Here is a 15,285-nt window from a genome sequence, read left to right as displayed (position 1 = left end):
TCAGGTCAACTTGGCTGAGACTCTTGAAAGTGCCCCTGCAATCTGAGACTTCCTATTCAATCATTCCCTCTTCTCCTTTCACAGGTTTTAGACCGGCATTGAAGACTTGCCATTCCTGCTCCCTCTCCCTTTATTTTTCACAGGCTCTTCCCTTAATAAAACTTTAGCACATCTAATTCTATTTTGGCACCTGCTTCTCAGATGACCAAACATAAATATGTTCTTTTGTGACTGGCTTCATTTGCTCAACACCATGTCTGTGTAAGCCATCCATATTGTAATGTGTAGCAGCAATTTGCTTTCTTTTCTTGCATAAATATGCCACAATATATGCATCCATCCTAAAGTTATTAGACATTTGAGTAGTGTTCAGCTTGAGGCTTTTCATGTTTTTGTATATGCATGTCTTTTGGTGGAGACATGCACTCCTTTATCTTGGGTATGTGCCTAGGGAGTGTAGTGGCTGGCTCATAGGCATGTGTTTAGCTTTAGTAGATACTGTCAAACAATTTTCTAAAGCAGTTCACTCCCAACAGCATTTATGAGAATTCCTGTTACTTATAATATTTTTACCAATTTAAAAGAAAAAAACAACTCTAGAACCAAAGATAGAAGCAAATTTTTTACATCATCCTAGCTTCATATTTAAATTACCATTTTAGATACTGCTTCATAGGAAGACTGTTAACATACCCCCAAAATGTTAACAGTGGTTATATTAGAGGAAGAAAGGGAGATCACCTTTGGCTTTGAAAAATATTTGAAATGCTTTACAACAATCATGTATTTCTCTTACTTTGAATTACCTTGTCTTAAGAAATACTACAGAGAACAGGTTCATGATGAGAGAACAGCAGTGTCCTCCCCTCAGGCCCACACGTCCCGACTTGAACGCCTCTAATTACCTTCTAGTTTCCAAAGATGTGTCAGAATCTCTTATCTGCTGCCTCATTCTCTTTATCATTGTGGGTTTACATCTTTTCTATCGCTTTATTTAGTGAGGTTTCAAGAGCAAGAGAAAATTAATATGACCAATCTGCCACTTTTAATCAGAAGCCCGTGCATACAATCCAGGCTGATCTTTTGGACATTATCATGTAGGGAATGCAATGTATCAAAGAACAGAGAAAGGAAATCTTTTGTCATAAAGACGCTGTTCTGATGATTGGGAGTCGGAAGACAGGGATGACCTGGGAGGGGAGCACCCAGAGGCTTGAGGGGAGAATGGTTCGAGGGCTAACATATAGTTAGGAACACACCAAGGTCAGCTTCTCACCCAGCTGCAGCAAGATGAAGAAAGCAACACAGAAGGCAGAGAAGTCATACGTCAGGGTCACAGCCCACAGCTTGAGGCTGCTCACTGCAAATCTGCTCCAGGACAGATTCCACCTGTAAGGAAATACACCAGAAGGTAAAGCTAGGAACAAGGAAAAATACTAGAAATGGCAAATACTTGGCCACCCCTCTAACCCTGGGCCATCCCAGAAATAGTAATTCATCATAGCACTTTTTCCTGCAGAGCCTGGAGAGTCTCATACTCTCTCAACATAGTGACAGGCACTGCTAATCAGTGTGGCACTGCCATCCTGGGACTAACAGTTTTCTGCCTGCCTGTCTTGCCCATAGACTAGCAACAGAGTCTAAAAAGCCCACCCCAAGTTGTCTTGGAAACCCAAGTGTTCCAGGGAATTGCCACACACACCAGCTGAATGGATGTGAGCTGACAGAGAACTATGAAGTAGGAAGGACTGTACCCTGGGACTTCTGAGTCCCTTGAGAGCATGAGCATTCACTTCTACTATGACCCCGGACCTCAGCCCAGGCTGTCTTACCTGGTCCTTCAACAGGGGCAGGGTCCCCTTCTCTGGGGCCTTAGCCATAAGACACTGCTCCTCAGACAGTTCTCAGAGGGTGAAGAGGGTGGCTGGCAGAGAGGAGAAGCACATAGTGGGACAGGGCTTCAGTGTCTCATCAGACCTGGGACAAGCATCAGAAGGAGGTTCCAGAGAGTCCCTGGCAATGAGAGACAGGTTATTCCAAATGGGCTCTTGCTGTGACTCTTCCCTTTTGGCCTGCAGGAGGTCAGACTGTGCCAGGGGGTAAGAGGAGGCATCCCCCAATCCCTAGCCTGGGGAAAATGGCAAGGTTCTAGAATGTGAAGGTCTATCCTGCACAAAATATAAAAGTCAACGTGTGCCCCCTTCCTCCTAGGATTTCAATTGCACGGACCCCTCTGCTCAGCAATTGCTCCACACCAGCGTACAGCCAACATCCCTCCTCACCAATCAAGTTATCCAGGATATCCAGAATGGATTCTATATGTGTCTTTACCAAGAACTCAGCAGCATTAAAAAAGACTGCTTATGAGAAGACCTGCATCTGTAGGTCACCAGAGATTAGGACCTCAGACACCTAGTGCCAGGAGATGGGGGAGGTGAGCACCAGTCCCACTGTAGCAGATTGTCTTCAGTGTGGCAACTGCGTCTCTACTGACTCATGTCTCTCTCTGCTCTAATTCTTTCTTGTGTCTCCTACTCTTTTTCTAGATCCTGTAGCTGCCCATCCATTGAGGCACTTAATGAGGCAGCTTAGCACATGTTTTTGTTCCTCCTCAGTCAGATCCTAGAGGCCTCTTACTGAGTCCTACTCCTTCTCCTTCATGTTTCTGAAATCCTGCAAACTCAAGGACTTCCCTGTAGAGACAGCAGTAAGAACTTGACCTACCCTTGGGGTGCCTGGGTGGCTCAGTTGGATAAGTGGCTGCCTTCACCTCAGGTCAGGATCCTAAGGTCCTAGGGTCAAGACACACATCAGGCTTCCTGCTCAGTAGGGAGTCTGCTTCTCCCTCTCCCTTTGCCCCACCCCCTGTTTGTTCTCTCTCTCTCTCAAATAAGTAAAAGTCAAAGAAAGAAAGAAAGAAAGAAAGAAAGAAAGAAAGAAAGAAAGAAAGAAAGAACGAACGAACTCAACCTACCCAGCCAACAAGCTCCATTATTACCAAGGCCCCTGTAGACCTGACTCTTTGTGAGACCACTTCTCTGTCTCTTCCCTTCTTCTAATCTTTCCTGTTAAAGCATCTTTCTTCCCAGACATCCATCATCATTGTCTCCTGCTAACCTTACCTCCATTTTCCCAGCTCACCCCCAGTCTAGTACCAACCCCAAATTCTTCTTCACCTCCAAGAAATCAAAACTTACTTAGTCCTTGCCATTCAAAGTGCAGTCTCTGAACCACATTAGGAGTAGGGAGGATTTAGAGGAAGTTAGAGCAGTGGTTCTCAACTTTGTGCATGAGAATCACCTGGGAAATGATTAAATTCCTAATGCCCCAGGATGCACCCTCAGATCAGTTAAATCAGAATTTCTGGAGGTGGGACTCAGGCATCACTAGTTTTAAAGTTCCCAGGTTATATGTAATCCCAGGGGTTATCTACCCATAACCCATGAAAACCACTATGTTTAAGGAGACAGATGGAACCTCTAGACTCCAGTTGAAGCCTGCCTTGGGCGGTGCCCTACCCTTCTCTCCCCAACCTCACCACCACACGACATACTCAGCTCTCTCACCTGAGCTGCAGTTCTTGAGGCCAGAGGACTCAAGGGTGAGGGTGCAGCCACACTGAACACAGCAGGCTTCCATCCTTACCTAAGCAAGATGAACCACCACCTTCCTCTGGAAAGAAAGGAAAAATAATTACAGAGAGTCTTTGGGTCATCTCCAGCCCCCTGTATGTTCTCTTCCCAGTGGTGGGAGTTTTCATTCCTGGACCCACTGCCCATGCCAGCGAGCCTGCATCCTCATCACTGTATGTAAGTGACAAAGCACTATACATACAGACCCCTCCCCACATCTTCAGACACAGACGATCACAGGATTATGCCTAGATGACTGAAGAAGAAACAGAAACCAAAAGAGGATATAACATGCCCTCAGTCACTCAGCAGATTTGGGCAGAGCAGGGACTGGAATCTATCTCCTGCATCCTCCGTTATGGCACTTTAAAGATTATTTTATTTTAGAGAGAGAGAATGTGGCAAGTCAAAGGGAGAAGGAAGAGAGAGTCCTAAGCAGACTCTGAGCCGAGCATGGAGCCCAACATGGGGCTCAATCTTACGACGCTGAGATCATGACCTGAGCTGAAACCAAGAGTCAGATGCTTAACTAACTGAGCCACCCAGGCACTGATGTTAAGGCACTTTAAAAGACAGAGATTCACTCAAGACCTTACCAGGTCTGAATCAGCCACTTCTACAGCTTCTGGGAGTTTCTTGAATTTTCTACCACATCTAGACCTCTCTCTACCCGTTTCCATGGCCTCCTAAGCAGTACAACTCCTTTGGGATCCAGGGGAAGACTGTGAAATTCCAGATGAAGCCACATTCAGAATCACAGGGATCCTCTAATCCACTCAGGTTAAAGTCAGGATAACCGTGGCTCAGGAGGCTACAGGGCTAATGAGTAGCAGAGCCACAACTAGACCCTGAAACCCTCTGACCCCCAGTTCTAGTGATCTTTTCCCAGCCAGTGCTATCATGTGAGAACTGGACATGTAATTCAATCATGCTTCCTACACTTCTAAGCTTTCATTCAGTAAGGTTTGGGACCCCAGGACCCGGCACACTGACCTGCACAAAGCAAGTCAAAATTGTCAGAGCCTGAAAACCCTAGGCCAACATACAATCCAACCTGCTTCTCCAACAAGCAGGGTTTTTTGCCTACCCATACCAAAGTTCCCACCCTTGGGTGCATCCTATTCCATTCTCAACCCTAAGAACCCTATAATTTCAGGCCATTTGCTATCGTCTTAAAAAATAGTATCCCATGGGGATCCCTGGATGGCACAGCGGTTTAGTGCCTGCCTTTAGCCCAGGGCGTGGTCCTGGAATCCTAGGATTGAGTCCACATCAGGCTCCCTGCATGGAGCCTGCTTCTCTCTCTCTGCCTGTGTCTCTGCCTCTCTCTGTGTGTCTCTCATGAATAAATAAATAAAATCTTTTTAAAAATAGCGTCTTTGCCCATTCTGAAATGATGAACAGAAGGCCTAGAAGCCAATTCATCTTCTGGAAAAGATTTTGCGTTGTCCAAGAAACAAGAAACTTGTGCCAGAGAGAGAGAGAGAGAGAGAGAGAACTAGTTCTCAGAAAGACAAGTCCTTCTCTGTCTCTGTTAAGTTCCTCTTTCATGTTTCTCCCCAATCCTCATGCCCTGCCCTTCACCAAAACAAAAAATGAACACAAACTCAAAAAGAGGAGGGGCGCCTGGGTGGCTCAGTCAGTTAAATGTCTGCCTTCAGCTTGGGTCATGATCCCAGAGCCCTGTTTGGGAAAGGAGCCTGCTTCTCCTTCTTCCTTTTCCTGCCACTACCCTTGCTTGTGCGCTCTATCTCTCTCTGTCAAATGAATAAGTAAATTCTTGAAAGAAAGAAAGAGCTAGAAGTTAACATCTCTAGCTAGGGGAGGATTAGTGCCATGGTGGGGCAAATCCTGGATGTCTGAGCAAGGAGCCTCAGTTCTCCTTCCCAGCCCTGAACCCTCCCCTTCCTCAAGACTTTCCTCCCACCTTCAGGCTCACTTGGGGCCCCTCCAGGCTGACACAGAGCCTAGCTGAACCTGCCCCTACCAGGCCTTGCCTACTCATTCTCCCTATATTGGGGAAGATGAGTTGCTTTACTTGATAGTCCAGGGCCCCCCTTAGGGGGCTGGTCACTGACCTTTGGTGTTAGGAAAAAAAAAGATTTCATATTGATTAACCTGTAGGTACTTTGTGTAGTTATCTTGCTTGATCTCCCAAACAATTTCCGTTTTACTGAGACTCAAAAAAGATCAGTAGGAGTGCCTGGGTGGCTCAATGGGATGAGAGTCTGACTTCAGCTCAAGTCATGGTCTCAGGGTCCCCTGCTGGGCAGGGAGTCTGCTTCCTCCTCTCCCTCTGCCCCTCCTCCTGCTCATGTGCTCTTGCTCTCTCTTTCTCAAATAAACAAATTTTTTTAAGTATCAGTAGATAAGCCAGTTTCATAGCTAAAACAGTAGCAGAGCTGAAATATGAACACACATCTGACCACAAAACTCATGTTGTTTCCACTGTTGATTCAATAAATGCTTATTGGGGACCCTTTTTCTTCCAGGCACTATGGCTCCTGCCTTCCTGTCTCTCAGAAAGGGAGAGAGAATAAGCAAAAAATCTCCATGTAGTTATGAACCGTGAGAAAGCCTAAAAAGCAAATGAAAAAGACATCTCAGGAGAGAGGCAGGGAAGGGACTTAGCAATGCCACACATTTGTTCTTGGGGTGAGAAGAGAAGGCCAAGGAGCAGTTATACTGCTCAGGAAGTCTGACATAAGAGCTGAAGAGCCTGGGGTCTGGGCTGGCGCCCCCTGACCTACTGCAGGTGGGCCAAGGCTTATTCTCTCTCAGGCCCTGACTCCCAGGATCCTAACCCAGTATTAATCCAGTCCCACAACGTGCACTGCTGTTCACTTTTCAGGGTTTCCTTCCTTGCCATCTCCAGAGTCTCTGTCACAGGTCAGCTCTCATTCTCCAGATTGATTGCAACAAAGTAGGTAGTTTTTTCCTCAGCTTCCTAGAGGGAGTGGGGGTTGGGGTGGGGAGTAGAGCTGAAGATTCCAGGAGCCCCACCTGCCAGTGACATTTCTCCTTCTCCATCAGCTAGTTCCTGTTTGAGATTAAGGGTCTCTGAGGCTGGGAAACCAAGGAACATGTACTCCATCATAGTTCACTGTACCCACTGTGGGGGCAAGGAGGTGGGAAGTGGGAAGGGGACTCACTAGCATCTGTGGAAGATTACAGTGTGCCAGCACCATGAGATACTTCACAGATCATTTCATTTCCCCCTCTCCACAAGCTTATGATGTAGGCAGAATTGCACCCATTTCTCATAAGGAAACTGAGGCCTAGAGACAGTTGTGAATGGTCCAAGGTCACCCAGCTATAAGTACAGAGTTGGTATTCAGTCCCTAGTCTGTATGAGTCCAAACCATAGGCCCTTCCCATGGCACTGAGACAGGCATTTTACCAGGTCATAATACCCACTTCTCTGAGATGGGGCTCCAACTCCACACACTGGTCCCTGGGACCTGGCCACATTGTCCACAGCCTTGAGCTCCAGAAGGTATCTTTGATTCCATAAAGAAATGCATTTTGTGACTAAACATAGGCTGATGGAACTTCTAGTATGTGCAACCAAAGGACCCTCAAAGAAGACCTACATCCTTGCTTCTGCTAACCTCCCTCTACCTAATACCCTCCCCTCCCAACTCTATATACACATACCACAGAGCCTCATTCTAGAAACAACAGGCATTCTAGAAAAAAACTGAGCTCCCTCATTAAAACTCTATGGTAGGGAGGGTTAGTTCAAAGGACCAGTAAAATTTCAGTGTAAGCTTTTCACTTTTTAATTAAAAAAGGAAAACAAAAGGTATCACCACACTCAAGGAAGGCTAGTCCAGGAGCAACATTGAGTCCCCTTCCCTAAGTTGCTCCACATTTTCTGACAACCTCAGCTGGGAAAGAAAACAGCCACGCCACCAACAAAATATCCGCTGAGGGGGAAGGGTGGTTTTGTCCCTGTAAGTCCCTTGGAAACACCATGCCCCCAGCCATCAGAACCTCTGTGGTACTTGGTCAGCACCACCCTTGGGGGGGTGAGGGAGTGGCACTTTCTGTACAGGAAATGTTCTGTGCAGGGGTGCTTTGATTTCACTGCACTTCACTTTGGCCGTCTTACTGAGCACCTACTGTTTGGGGCTAAACACAGAGAGGTTAGTAAAGCCAGTCCTGCTGGGTCACCAGCTGTTACTAGTCCACAGAGTAAGGGGGCATGGCTTGCAGAGTGAAACTGCACAGAACACATATCTGGACAACTCTGTAGGAGAACAAAGGAGAGTGGCCTCTTGAAACAAGCATGCATGTTCTGGTCCAAGTCAGAGGAATCAATCACCCTGGAGGGTAGCAGGAATGTGAGTTGGGGGTATAAGAAGGTTTCCTGGAGGCTGACCAGGAAGAATGAGAAGCCTTCCTAAAGGGGGAAGTGGAGGGCAGGCTTAAGTGAGGAGCAGGCTTGGGGAGTGTTGGGAGTAGGGCATAAGGGGTTGCACAGCTAGGACACCTCCACCTCAGATGCCCTTGGTGCCCAAAATGGGTGTTCCCCCCCACCACGCTGCCCAACTCCAGCCTCCCTGAGCTCAAGGAAATCCAGATATTGCTGGGGTATATGAGTCTCCAACATCTGGACTTTCTGCTTGTGGGACTTGTGGAGGGCTCTTGCAATTGTTACTTCTTTGGGTAATTTCACCGTCAACATTCCCTTTGAGTCTCCTGTGTCCAGAACTTGGAACTTCAGCCTTTGGAGTTCTCTGGAAAGAAAAGGGTAAAGATCCAAAAGATCTCTCTCCAGAATACCCTCCCTGGAGCAGCCCTATCCTGGGCTCCCCTCCATGATCCCCTTTCCTTCTGAGGAGGTCCTCCAGCTGTGGCTCCCAGGAAACACTGTGGTCACCAGGAGTCATTACAGGGTCAACATAATCCTGGGTGTAAACCCATTCTGTCACCTTCTTACAAAATGACTTTGGATAAGTCATTTAACCTCTTCAGATCTGTTTCCTCATCCATAGGAGAACTTTCTGCACTTGAAGAAATGAAATAAAACAATGCAGTTAAGCATTGATTAGCAAAATGCCTCCCATACATACTAAATGCTCAATAAATGTGAGCTAGTCCTATTTAACTATTTGAGAGGCAGAAATGAGACAAGGAAAAGTGAAGCTTAAGAATTAAGGGGCAAAAAAAATAAAATAAAAAAAAATAAAAAAAAATAAAAAAAAGAATTAAGGGGCAAAAAAAAAGAATTAAGGGGCATAAAATATTTAAAAAAAAAAAAAAAAAAAAAAACAAGGGATGCCTGGGTGGCTCAGTGGTTGGACGTCTGCTTTTGGCTCAGGGCATGATCTCAGGATCCGGAATTCAGTCCCACATCAGGCTCCCTGCATGGAGCCTGCTTCTCTCTCTGTGTGTCTCTCATGAATAAATAAAAATAAAATCTTAAAAAAAAAAAAAAAAAAAGAATTAAGGGGCAGCCCAGGTGGCTCAGTGGTTTAGCTCCACCTTTGGCCCAGGGTGTGGTTCCAGAGACCCGGGATCGAGTCCCACATCGGGTTCCCTGCATAGAGCCTGCTTCTCCCTCTGCCTGTGTCTCTGCCTCTCTCTCTCCCTCTCATGAATAAATAAATAAAATCTTAAAAAAAAAAAAAAAAAAAAAAACAGAATTAGGAGCCCCTGCCAATTGGGAAATAAGAATGAAGCAGAGTTCTGTCTCCGGCATTTCTATGAGCTATGCAAGTACAAAGTAAAGCAATTCTGGAAAGTTACCCATCTGTGTGGACTCTGCCCAGCCTGGGCGCTTTCATGAGAACCCAGATTCCAAGTCAGCTACTGGGCTGGGGTTAGTGGAACAGGTGTGGAAGTGCTGCCAGGCCAAGTGCCTTTCTCTCAGACCTCCCAGATGTGAACTTACATAGGAGGCAGAGCTTCTACTGCTTGGTGTTGAGTAAGGGGAGGTGGGGGTGGGCAGGGCTGGAACTCCAGAGAAAAAAATGCATTTTGGAATTGGTGGAAGTGTGATGGAACCAGAAATAGTGCTTCACATCAGTCCTGTTATGTGTGACACTGATGTCCTCAGCCCATTTGTTTCTTGGGCAGTATAAAAGTTTGCATATACTTTGTCCAAGAGAAAAGAAAAATGAAACCTTATGCACAAAAACAGTATCATGTGGAGAAGGAGAAAAAAAGACTAACTTCACAGCAGAGAAACCGGACAAACACCATGTCAGGTGACCAAGGTCAACATCAACACGGATAAGTCATGTTGATAGCACATACTCTTGCTATGATGCAGTGAGAATGGCACTTTACCTCTATGGTCTCCCTCTCCAAAACCCATTACTTCGGTCTAGCCAGGAGTAGAAAACATTGAGCAAATTCCAATAGACAAGCATCCTACAATATGCCTGACTCCTCAAATTGTCAAGGTCATCAAAAATAAGGAAAGTCTGAGAAACTCTCAGAGCCAAGAGAAGCCTCAGGATCTATGATAACTAGAGGTAGGGTGGTATCCTGTATGAAATCTTGGAACAGGGAATCCCTGGGTGGCTCAGCTGTTTGGCGCCTGTCTTTGGCCCAGGGCGCGATCCTGGAGTCCCAGGATCCCCCGTGTCGGGCTCCTGGCATGGAGCCTGCTTCTCCCTCTGCCTGTGTCTCTGCCTCAATCTCTCTCTCTCTCTCTCTCTCTCTCTCTCTCTCCCTCTGTGTCTATCATGAATAAATAGATAAATCTTAAAAAAAAAAAGAATAATTTAAAAAAATCTTGGAACAGAGGAAAGATATTAGGTAAGCACCAAGATAATCAAAGTATGTGAAAAAAAAAAACAAAAACAAAGTATGTAGACTTTAGTTAACAGAAAACAAAACCCTACATACACTTTAACCATACCATCAGCACCATATAGTTAAAAAATAAATAACCCATTTGAAAATGAAGCAGGCCAAATTGCTGAAAATCAATTCGAATTACCAATCCATTTCATTTGTAAGGATTTTTTTTTTTTTAAGTTTGGTTTCACCTCTGCCTCTGAATTTTTTATGCAAATAGCCTTTCCCTTAAAGGAAGTTAACGGACTTAGTCAATATTTTTCTGTACTTAATGCTTTCTCCTGTCCCTGGGGAGTAATATGATCATGGCAAAATATCCTAGGCCTAGTTTAAAGGGTTTTTATTTTGTTTTGTTTTCAATGAACTGGTCATTTAGCAAACTTTTTTGAGAACCAGCTTTTAGTAAATTGCCTCTTGGCAAGTTGCTTTTCAGAGAATTGACTCAGAGTCTTTGAAAAATGATAATCTTGAAATTTGCCTGAAGCCCCCTGCTTGCTTAACAAAACTTCACTTGTGGAAAGGCCCACCACCTCCAAGTAATCTGGGCCCTGCTCTTGGTCACATAATGGCAGTGTCTGGCACACGGCAGGTGCTCTAAAACTGTACAGTGGTACTGTCTGGATTCTTTTCCATCTTTTGGTGAAGTCCAGATGGGCCATAGTGGAGATGTATGAGCCAGAAAAGTCCCCACCCTGAGGTGTAAGACACTGAAAGAAGTCTCTCAGTGAGGGTTCAACAACATTTACCCTGGGGCTTCTGAAATACAAAAACCTGCGTTTGAAGGCAGAGAAATGGAATAGACTCCTCTATAAGTCCCTCAAGCCTTTAGAGAGTTCTGGTCACCTACTCAGTCATGATCTCTGGGGAACATGAGGGATAAGAGCCAGCAGTGGAATGGCGAGGCTGAACTTTGGTTGAATGTTCCTTCTGCACAGCCACTGTAATCAATGATTTACCTCATTTATCTCATTTGGTTTTTGCAACAGTCTTCTCAAGTTGACGGATGAGGAAACAGACTTAAAGGAAGAAAGCAACTTGTCCAGCGGTCACCCAGCTGGTAAGAGGCAGAACCAGGCTAGAAACCAAGTACCCTCAGCTCTCAGCTGAAAGGCCTGTGTCCTTTCTTTTTCTTAAAAATTTTATTTATTTATTCATGAGACACACAGAGAGAGAGAGAGGCAGAGACACAGGCAGAGGGAGAAGCAGGCTCCATGCAGGGAGCCGGATGTGGGACTCGATCCCTGGTCTCCAGGATCAGGCCCTGGGCTGAAGGTGGTGCTAAACCACTGAGCCACCCAGGCTGCCCACCTGTGTCCTTTCTTAACCACTAAGCAAACTGCCTCCATTTATTTATTCATCTCAATGATAAACATACAAACACACCAGAAGACCTCAGCTAACTTAAAAGTGAATTATTTATAAATGGAAAACATGGGGAAGACAATTTAGGAATAATTTCCACCCAGCAATTACACGGCTGGGGATTTACCCCAAAGATACAGATGCAGTGAAACGTCGGGACACCTGCACCCCGATGTTTCTAGCAGCAATGTCCACAATAGCCAAACTGTGGAAGGAGCCTTGGTGTCCATCGAAAGATGAATGGATAAAGAAGATGCGGTCTATGTATACAATGGAATATTCCTCAGCCATTAGAAACGACAAATACCCACCATTTGCTTCTATGTGGATGGAACTAGAGGGTATTATGCTGAGTGAAATAAGTCAGTTGGAGAAGGACAAACATTATATGGTCTCATTCATTTGGGGAATATAAAAAATAGTGAAAGGGATTAAAGGGGAAAGGAGAGAAAATGAGTGAAAATATCAGAGAGGGAGACAGAACATGAGAGACTCCTAACTCTGGGAATCGAACAAGGGGCGGTGGAAGGGGAGGTGGGCGGGGGGATGGGGTGACTGGGTGATGGGCACTGAGTGGGGCACTTGACGGGATGAGCACTGGGTATTACACTATATGTTGGCAAATCAAACTCCAATAAAAAAATACACAATAAATAAATAAATAAATAAATAAATAAATAAATAAATAAATAAATAAGTAGGTAGGTAGGTAGGTAGGTAGGTAGGTAGGTAGGTAGGGGAAAGAGTATTCCCAGCAGAAGGAACAGCAGGTGCAAAGACCAGGAGGCAGGAGAGGAACTGGAAGAAATCGAAGAAATCCAGGCTCTGGAGTCCGATTACACCTTCTAGTAAATTATGACATGTCTCTGCTCTGTGCCCTAACATGGGTTCAGGGCTTCTATAGTTACTGCCTTTGGTGTATGACCTTGTGTTTTCTGCTGAATAAATCAGTCAAAGGGGGGGGGGGGATTATTTCCACTTCCCCATGCAGCTCTTTTGTGCATTTTTTTGAAAAGTTTTTATTTAAACTCCAGTTAACATCTTTTGTGCATTTCTCAAACTGAGGTGTATGAACATGCATACAGGTTCTAGGACATATAAATTCTTTGTTGACTGGCTGCCATGGTTGCTGGCAATGGGGAGTTGACAGGGTGGTAGAGCAGGAGTGGACAAAGTCTCCTAGCTGGCCATCTCTTAACCCCTCACACTGACCTTGGGGCCCAGAATCCAGCTTCTCAAACAGCTCTTCACCCTCCCCTCTCTCCAGTGTGTCCTCCAGGATGAGGTCTGTCCTGTGGTACTGATGTCCCCAGAAATTTCTCCTCCCCCTCACCAGAGAGCAGCAGTGAAATCTGTCAACGTGAAGGATGCTTCTGATAGCAATCATATCCCCTCCAGTATCCATCTCTTGGACTACAACTCTTGTGATTTCCTCAAATATGCTAGACATTGTGCCTGAGCTGGAGAAAAAGAACCCAATTTGTTTGGGGGAGGGGAGTATTGGTTCAAATGTTTAAATCTACCTTTGGCAGGCTGGGGTCAACGAGGATCCAAAAGTTATAGAATAATCAGACTTGGAATTATCTGCCTTTCCTGTTCCTAGAAGGTGAGGTGGTCACTACATACTAAGGAAGGTGACTATCACACATGCTAGATTCTCCTCTGTCCTTTATAGAACCCTTCTGGAGGAAAGATGGAGCAGTGATTACCTCAAATGGAAAGGAGAGCGAGACCTGTGTTCTGCATCTCCCACAGCAGAGTTGCCCCTTTGCTCAGAGGGGCCTGAGGAGTAGGCAGGCCCACCATCTTCCAGCCAGAGCCCTGCCAGTGTTGACGAACAGAGGGCTCATGAAGGGGTGAGGGGCACAGCTGCTGGACCTCACATTGCCAACCCCAATGATTATTTCCTCCCTTGGCTCTGACTCCTGGGCCTCCCTCCCTTGCTGTATTCTGCAAGGCAGTGGGATGGGTGCTCTTACCAACCATTTCCCAATGAGACAGCAGTAAATTGGCCCCAGAAAGAAAGAAGAGAGAAAGAATGGAGTGTAAGAGTGGTTTGGGGGTGGGTGCCCTGCATAGCCTCCCACCCCCAGGTCCTGTCTCTTCAGTTACTGGTCACCCTCTGAAGGGACCCCTTACTCTTGGTAAAATAAAATGGATCCCAAAACCCCACCTGGGGCATCTTCCCCCCTCCACTCCCCTCTACCCACTCCGGTCTAAAATTGGCCCCTATATTCTCTTGCTGCCCTGCAGAACCCTTCATAGACCCATTACCAGTCCAGCTTGATACACACAGCTGGTCCTTCCCTGTTTCTACTCAGCAGCAGTTCTTTGTCCCCACCACAGTGGACCCTTCAGGTGCTCTTACTTCCAAATCCTTTTTTATCTTAAGATTGCTTTATTTATTTGAATGAGTGGGGGAGGGGCAGGGGAGAAGGAAAATCTCAAGCAGACTCCCCGCTGAGTGCAGAGCCTGACAAGGGGCTCCATCTCACAACCCTGAGATCATGACCTGAGCCGGTATCAAGAGTTAGATGCTTAACCAACTGAGCCACCCAGGTGCCCTGCCAAATCCTTCTCTCTCTCTCCCCTTCTGTCAACTCTGCAACTCCTTCCTCTTGAGATCTGTTTCCCTTCCTTCAGGCTCCTCTGCTTCCCTCCTGGGGCCAGGACTCCCCTCACAAGTTTTCTAGACTCCACCTCCCCATCCTACCTCTGGCCACCTGCCCCTATGTCCCTTCTGGCTGGCCCAGGCACCTTATTCACCCATGCTCGCTTCTCCATCCCTGCCCTCATCATGGTGGCCAGCTCTTAGCTCACTCCCAGCCTGGGAATTCTTCTGGGTGCCCGGAAAGGCAGTGCCCAGAACCCACAGGCTCATCCCAGGGGCCACTCACCTTAGCTGCTCACCAGGAATGGCGGTCCTGAGAATCCCCTCTGAAAGATCCCTGCACAGGTGCTGCGTCTCAGGAAAGCCTATGGAAGGGAAATGAAAGAAGTGGAGAGCTGGGTAGGGCCAGGGGCCCCACTTCTCAGGCCTTTAGATAAGCCACGTAATGGCTGGGCTGGAGGCAGATAAGGCCAGAGATAAGAAACTCTTCCCTCCTCTTGGACTCAGGGAGCAGAGAAGAGAAAGATATATACATTCACCCGGTGTGTATTCCAGGGGAGTTTGGGCGAGAGAATGATGCAGAACGAGGCGTACTGGGCCATGCAATCCAAGTGCCAGCAGGCAACAGCAACGGATGTGCCAGAGATATGAGGAGAGCGATTGAGCCGGAACCAAACACCACACCACACTATGGTGGGCAATGCTAAAGACAGAATGACAGCGTCTAACAGGTGTGGGGAACGGGCTGGACAGCAAGGAGGACCCAGCCTCCCTCGACACATGTGCGCTCATGTAGACGTCTCAGGGAGAGGCCTCCACCTGTCCTCTTCACCCACCTCCTTCTCCAGGGAGAGGCCTCTGGCCCCG

At 46.5% G+C, this 15,285-nt stretch overlaps 1 protein-coding gene across 1 annotated transcript; it reads right to left on the bottom strand.

Moving 5' to 3' along the window:
* Positions 1-1,320: 1,320 nt before the first annotated feature.
* GSDMB (gasdermin B) lies at positions 1,321-13,297 on the bottom strand. Its single transcript, XM_038546028.1, has 7 exons — positions 13,016-13,297; positions 8,639-8,641; positions 8,128-8,362; positions 3,567-3,579; positions 2,283-2,357; positions 1,833-1,903; positions 1,321-1,389 (listed from the first exon to the last, which is right to left on the bottom strand). The coding sequence occupies exons 1-7, from the start codon at positions 13,255-13,257 to the stop codon at positions 1,321-1,323; spliced, it is 708 nt and encodes a 235-aa protein (XP_038401956.1). The 5' UTR covers positions 13,258-13,297.
* Between the last annotated feature and the right edge of the window lie 1,988 nt (positions 13,298-15,285).

The sequence above is a fragment of the Canis lupus genome, chromosome 9, assembly GCF_011100685.1.
Source record: "Canis lupus familiaris isolate Mischka breed German Shepherd chromosome 9, alternate assembly UU_Cfam_GSD_1.0, whole genome shotgun sequence".
NCBI lineage: Eukaryota > Metazoa > Chordata > Mammalia > Carnivora > Canidae > Canis > Canis lupus.
Note: the sequence above shows the minus strand (reverse complement) of the source record. Positions and strands in the feature narration are given on the sequence as shown.

Coding starts and splice junctions, on each gene's coding strand:
- GSDMB (XM_038546028.1), bottom strand. CDS start 13,257: ATGTCTAGCATATTTGAGGAAATCACAAGAGTTGTAGTCCAAGAGATG. Junction 1,904..2,282: donor TATCCTGGATAACTTGATTG/GTGAGGAGGGAT, acceptor TCACCCTCTGAG/AACTGTCTGAGGAGCAGTGT. Junction 1,390..1,832: donor TGCCCCTGTTGAAGGACCAG/GTAAGACAGCCT, acceptor ATTTCCTTACAG/GTGGAATCTGTCCTGGAGCA.